We start from the raw sequence: 6,928 nt of genomic DNA on the forward strand, positions 1-6,928 counted from the left end.
GGTAGAAAATATTTTCTCACAAGAAAAGAAGGTTATCTTTTTTTACCATTTTAAAAATTAAGTATACAAAAATGTATACTCTTTATATGAGATTAAGAAAATTATAAGTTGAGAAAATATATGTATCTTTACATAGATGTTTTAATGAAATAATAGTGTATGAATTTATTTTACATGGTACCACATGACCGTAATATTACGGTGTATAAAGTATATTAAAAATATGTAAAAAAATTAAGTAATTTAAAATATTTCTTAATTATGCGGGTAATTTATTAATTACCGGGTAACGGGACATTACCTTATTACCTAATAAGTGGATAGAGATTAAACTTTCCCACCCCATCAGCACGTGGCAGCCCCCTCACCTTCTATTAATGACTCATTAGTCATTTACAAAGGTGTCACATTGTTAGAGAATACAATAAAATCTACACATACACCTCCTCACCTACATATCTCTCAAATCCCAGAATAGCTTCCCTATTTATTCCCCTTTCACCTAATTCTTCGTATTCGTCTTCATCTCCTTGATTCATACGTATATGGTAACATAAGCTTAGTGACATGATATTGTATTGTTTCAGCTCTTTTTGATTTTAAAAGGACACATTTTTTCTTGTGGTGTTTTGTGGAGTAGAAAATGTAAATGGAGGCTAGAGCTTCACAGAGCCTTCAGTTGTCATCATGGATTAATTCGGATAAGGTAGTAAGGGAACCCGGTGGTTGCTTGCGTTTCTCTGTGAAATGGAATGAAAAACTGACGCATCATACAGTCATATCCTACCATTTACAACTTAGAAAGGCTAATAGATGAGTAGCATTGAAGGTTTCATGTTCTTCTCATAATGTTCAAGGACTTGATGTAATCTTTCTCAGGAGAATTGGCTCAGGTATGTTAAGGCTATCACTTATTTCTTTTGGCATGATCCATACGATAAAAACGAAACGAGCAAATGCACAACTTTCATAAATGACTCTATTCATGGAAATACTAGGGGTGTCTATATTATTTTATCATCTGTTCACGGGTCTCAAAAATACGTAAGTTGGTAAAGTTTATTTCATGACATTAACCAGAGGTATAATGGTCTTATGACGTACCGAGAGATTTTATTAACGTATTTCATATACATTTCATGCATTTATACATGTACATTGACCCATGACCAGATGACATTTATATACGCGTATATATACACATATATATATGTACTTATATGTATATGGGATATGGGAAAAGGTTACGGCGTTATATACGTACCACCACCTAATCAGCTGGTATACGTTAATGATTTTGCCCACAGTTGCCGAGATGATATGATGGGATGCCCTCAGAGGCTTGAAGATGTTATGAACACATGTACCTATGTACGACATGACATTCATACTCATATGCATGACACCATAAGTATTTCACAATTTATAGCGTTATCCGGACTTACAGGTTGAGTCCTTTACTCCATGTTTCTTCCATGCTCTTTATATATTTATTTACATGTCTTACATACTCAGTACATTATTCGTAATGACGTCCACTTGTTGGGGACACTGCATTCATGCCTGTAGGTATAGGTAATCAGTTTGACATGCCCTCATAGTAGAGGAGATTGGTATTCAGCGAAGGATCGGTAAGACTCCACCTTATTTGGAGTGCAGTAGTGTCTATAAGTCATCATGCCAGAGTTTTTCTATAGACTTATGGGTAGGCTGTACCCTGTCCCATTGATGTCAAATAATCTTAGAGGCTTTATAGACACAGTTTCATTTTGTACATTATGTCTGAGGCCTTGATGGCCCATATGTATTTATGTTCTAAGAGGAATGGATCAATGGTACGGTGTTGCCCAATTATAGTTGAATATTATGAGTTGTGGGCATGTTGGCCCATGATATTTACAAAGAGACAAAAAAAGTTACAAAGTGGTTCGCTCGGGCCAATGCGACACCGGGTGCCAGCCACGCCTCCCAAGGTTGGGGCCTGACAAAGTGGTATCAGAGCGGGTTGTTCTCCTTCGGAGAGGGGGAAGGGTTGACGACTTTTGGGCTAAAGAATGGTAACAATGAATGAAAGGTGCTTTCACAGGGTGATGGCGCTCAAAGTAAGGCAGAGCGGGACCGGGGCTTTGGAGCAGAAGCATCATCTGAGCATGTCGTGTCCGCAGCTATTGGTTCTGGAAAGAGGGTTTCTCCTTTGCGGAAACTCGGGATCGCATACACCAAGTGATTGTGCTTCGACCGGAGTAGGCTCTTTCAGGGCCAAAGGGACTGGATTAGCAGGTGTGCGTTCGGCCTTCGAAGAAGCCCAGCGGCTTCAATTTGTTGTGAGTTTTGGCACAGGTTTTTCGAGCTTTGCGCCTTCCCTTCCTTATTGAGTTTTCTTCTGCAGGCATTCAACAAGCTTAAGTCTGGGCTGCTTCATTGTGAAGTCAGGCTACAGAAAGCTCTGGACAAGGAGAGATCCCTGAGGCTCCTTTGTGATGAAAAGAAAGTTGAGCTAGTAGATCTACAGTGTGAGGTGGGCCGGAGCCTGAATTATGAGAACCACCTGAAGGAGCAGGTAGTTTTCTATCCCGGGTGAGTGTGCATTCTGCCTCCTAGCTCCCAGGGCTAATACATAGTTTATTTTAGTTGCAGAAAAAGACTGATGCCTTGGAGCGCCTTCGAGATGAAGTTGGCCGGACCAGGCGTGAGCATGATGAATTGAAAACTCTGGCCGAGGCTCAGGCTTTAGAGGGGAAGGAAGCTCTTGCCAAATTTCTGGCTTTTGAAGCTCAACTTTGCATAGCTAGTGACAATGCTTTGGTTCAGACAGAAATGATTGCAAAGCTCGAGTCTGAGCTTTTGAAAGTCAGGGCTGAGATCATTGACGATCGGGCAGAAGCTGCAATGAGTCGGACTAAAGCTGACCATGAGATGGCCATCTACTCAAAGAATGCTGCTGATGCTCAAGCTGAGTTGAGAAGGGTCCTCGACCGTGGAGGGAGGATTGAAGAGTATGCTCGTTGCATGTCTCTAAGAAAGACCCTCGAGGAGATCCGTGATAAGGGCTTCGCCCTCTCGGAAGAATTGGCTCGAGCAAGGGCGGATGAGCGTGACGCTCGGTTGCTTTTGCCCGATGCCGAGGACAGCGAGGATAAGACCGATAGGCCATAACCCCCAGGGGGAGGGCATAGATTTTGTCATTTGTATGTAGCATTTTCAGAGCATGTTTGTAGCTGGAGGTTGCGTTTCTTGCATGTGTATGAAAGAAAACCTAGCGGCTTTACTCCTTTAATATATTTTTCTGTCTTGATTTCGGCCAGGCGAGCTGGTTTGCGTGTTGGTGGGAATCGTCAGAGTAGAGATGTGGCCCCGGGGCTCATTGGACTAGCCCGTAGGCTCTTACGTTTTTTTTCTCTTACGCATAGTTAGGCCACCTATTTTGGGCTTAGTCCCCTAGTTGGGCATCGACTCGAGTGTATTTGACCTCCAAATGGCCAAATTTTAGGCTAGCGGCTTTTGGTCGATGCGATCTTTTAATGTAAGCTGGCGGTGATTGCTCTCACGCTTTGGTTCGAAGCGACCTTTTAATGTAAGCTGGCAACAATGATTCTCACGCTTTGGGTCGAAGTGACCTTTTAATGTAAGCTGGCGACAATGGCTCTCATGATTTGGGTTAAAGTGACCTTTTAATGTAAGCTGGCGACAATAGCTCTCACGCTTTGGGTCGAAGTGACTTTTTAATATAAGCTGGCGACAATGGCTCTTACGCTTTGCCCTTAGGCATGTATAGGTAACTATTTTGGGTCCGGTCTCCAAATCGGATTACGACTCAAGCTCATTTTGACCCTCAAGTTTTCAAATTTTAAGCTGGCAACAGTGGCTCTTACGCTTTTGGTCGATGCGACCTTTTAGTGTGTGTGGCCCTGAGGCTTATTAGGCTGGCGACAATGGCTATTATGCGCTTGGTCGATGTGACCTTCTATGTAGGCTTTATTTTCCTCTCGTTAAGGACTTTTAAAGTAAATTTTGCCTGACTCATCGTCGGTTCGGGAAGAACCTCGATTTCGAGTAACTTGCGGCGATGTTCGACTACCTTGGGAGGTTTGGCTCGGAGGCTGAGTAGCTCGAAACCTATGATTTGGTGCTGACATGATCGAAGCTCATTTTCCTATGTCGAGGGTAGCATGTTTAACTGGTTCTTTCCGAAGTTGATTCGGAGTAATTGAAGGCCTGTGTGGCTAGCGACAATGGCTCTTATGACTTGTAGAGACGGTCATGCGTCCCTAAGTCGCGTTACTTCGGCTGGTACAGTCGTGTGACCGGAGTCACTTATGTTTAGCAGGAGCCTTTGAGTCCCAAGTGAAGTAGCTTCGGCATCTATATCAAGGGTATGCCTTTTTAGGGGTCTTACACGTTAGATATGTAGCCTAAACTTTGGGATCGGGTCTATGCCTTTAGTGAGGTCTTACAAATTTTGCATGCCATTGAGGTCTTACAGTTTTAAGTGCCATTGAGGTCTTACAGTTTTCCTTGTCGTTGAGGTCTTACAGTTTTCCTTGTCGTTGAGGTCTTACAGTTTATCATGCCGTTGAGGTCTTATAGATTTTCATGCCATTGAGGTCTTACAGTTTTACATGTTGTTGAGGTCTTACAACTTTCCATGCTATTGAGGTCTTACAGTTTTTCATGCCATTGAGGTCTTACAGTTTTTCATGTCGTTGAGGTCTTACAGAATTTTAGACCATTGAGGTCTTACAATTTTTCATGCCATTGAGGACTTACAGATACGATTGTTGCCTTATGTAGGTCTTACGAGACCGAGTCTGCCCGCACGGGGTCTTATGGCCTCGAATTTTGATGAGTCAATGGAAATGGCACTTGACGGCAGTCCCCGAGTCGTCAAGAGTTTCTTGACTCGGGAGCATATTTTGCAAATTCTGCATTGCCTCATCGAGGGCTCATGATTTTGAGATCCTGACCTTGGGGTCGTGCAATTTTCTTTTGAGATTTTGACGTTAGAGTATTTGAGGTACTTTTGGAATTGGAGATGTTTAGCGGATTCCTCATTGCCTTATCTGAGGACTTACAATTTTGGAGTCCCGACTCGGAGGTCATTTAGGCGTTGAATTGTTGACGCCAGTTCCCGAGTGTTTGGGATGTTTTCGGCGGAGGAGTTGTTTTTGCGAAGGCACTGAGCATCTTTTGGAGCGTGAGATGCTTCGATAACAAATATTATTCAATTATTTGGTACAAACGTACACATTTTTGCCGTCAGGGGCCCGGCTATACGGACACGGTTCGTTAGACCATTTGGCGCGGTAAATCATTTTCCTATAGGGGCCCGATTCGGCGTTTCTTGGATTTTCTGAGAAGATGGCCTTCGGGGGGGAATTCCCCTCAGTGTTTTGAGTTTAATTTCCAAAGAAACCTCGTACACTTGTTGAATCTCCCTTAGGAAACATGCAGATGTTGGATCGTTAAAAACTTTACCGGTATAACCCTCTTCGGGACAAAAACTCGGTCGAAAGAAAAGAGTGCAACGGATGCTTTAAAACCTCAAGGTCTTTGAGCTGGGTTAACGTTCTAATTTCTTCGATCGGGCGCCTATGTAAGGGTTAGTCTGAAATACATAATAAAAAGGGAGATAGTTATACCTTAGTGTGAGACACGCCAGTGATGTTTTGAGCGTCGATATGTTCTAATCACTCGAGATAAGGACGTGGTATGGTCCTTTATTTTTTTAACTAGGCTTAATAGGAGGTGTGGATTGCTTACCCTTTTGGCTCTTTTGTAAGCGGAGGTATGGGTACCGGTGCCACGTCGTGCACCGCGAACATTTCCCTCGCCGCATGTTGTTCCTCGTAGACGGTTTTAATTCCATCCTTTGTTGGGAATTTCATCATTTGGTGGAGAGTGGATAGTACTACTCTTATGTAGTGTATCCACAGCCGTCCGAACAAGGCGTTATACCTCATCTCTTTCGATGACATGGAATTTGGCGTTTTGGGTCATGCCGGCCATGGTGACTGGGAGTATGATTTCTTCTTTTGTTGTTTCACTTGCCATGTTGAATCCGTTGAGGATTCGAGTGATGGGCATGATTTGGTCAAGCAGTCCGAGCTTCTCTACCACCCTCGACCTGATAATGTTGGTCAAGCTACCTGAATCCACGAATGCACGTTTTATTTGAAAAGAATTTACAAGGAAATAGATTACCAGCGCATCATTGTGAGGCTAAGACAAGGTCTCGGTGTCCTCTTCGCTAAAAGTGAGGGCGTCCTCGGGAATATATCCCCGGGTTTGTTTTTCTCTGGTGATGGATATTTTTGTCCTTCTCATTACGGGTTGCTGCGGGGCATCGAGCCTTCCAAGATCATATGAATGACATGTTGTGGCTCGTTTGCTTTATTCTTCTTGGCTTTCTCGGAACTGATTTTTTATCTCGATCGCTGAGGAATTCCCGTAGATGACCTTTGTTAAGTAGTTGAGCTACCTCTTCTCGGAGTTGGTGCCAATCCTCGGTCCTGTGGTTGTGTGTGTTGTGAAACTCGCACACTAAGTTGTGATTCCTTTGTGAAGGATCTGATTGTATAGACCTGGGCCATCTGGCGTCTCTGATTTTACTAATGGCGAACATGATGTCCGATACATCGATGTTGAAGTTGTATTCTGACAAGTGAGGTGCCCCCATCGGCCCTGCGCTCCTATGGAATTTGGCTCTGTTGGTGAGTCCCTGAGGGTCCTGTCCTCGATCTATCCTTCGATCATTGCACGGTGGGTTGCGCCTCGGGCATTCCTCCTGTCTTCGACGTATGGCTGATATCTTTCTTTGTTGGGTTTTGGCTCATTTTCCAGGAGCCTGCTTGGGTATACTAAGCCCGAGGGGGCTTCCAACTGGTCATCCTCGGCCCTAATTTCGATTGGTACTAGTTGTGGACGTCCA

At 43.6% G+C, this 6,928-nt stretch overlaps 1 protein-coding gene across 1 annotated transcript; it reads left to right on the forward strand.

Moving 5' to 3' along the window:
- Nucleotides 1-649: 649 nt before the first annotated feature.
- LOC107760066 (uncharacterized) lies at nucleotides 650-3,279 on the forward strand. The gene is made up of 3 exons (XM_075220687.1): nucleotides 650-706; nucleotides 2,390-2,560; nucleotides 2,632-3,279. Exons 1-3 carry the CDS (start codon nucleotides 650-652, stop codon nucleotides 3,154-3,156), a joined length of 753 nt encoding a protein of 250 aa, XP_075076788.1. The 3' UTR covers nucleotides 3,157-3,279.
- Nucleotides 3,280-6,928: the final 3,649 nt, after the last annotated feature.

Source organism: Nicotiana tabacum, chromosome 8 (assembly GCF_000715075.1).
Source record: "Nicotiana tabacum cultivar K326 chromosome 8, ASM71507v2, whole genome shotgun sequence".
NCBI classification, from domain to species: Eukaryota; Viridiplantae; Streptophyta; class Magnoliopsida; order Solanales; family Solanaceae; genus Nicotiana; species Nicotiana tabacum.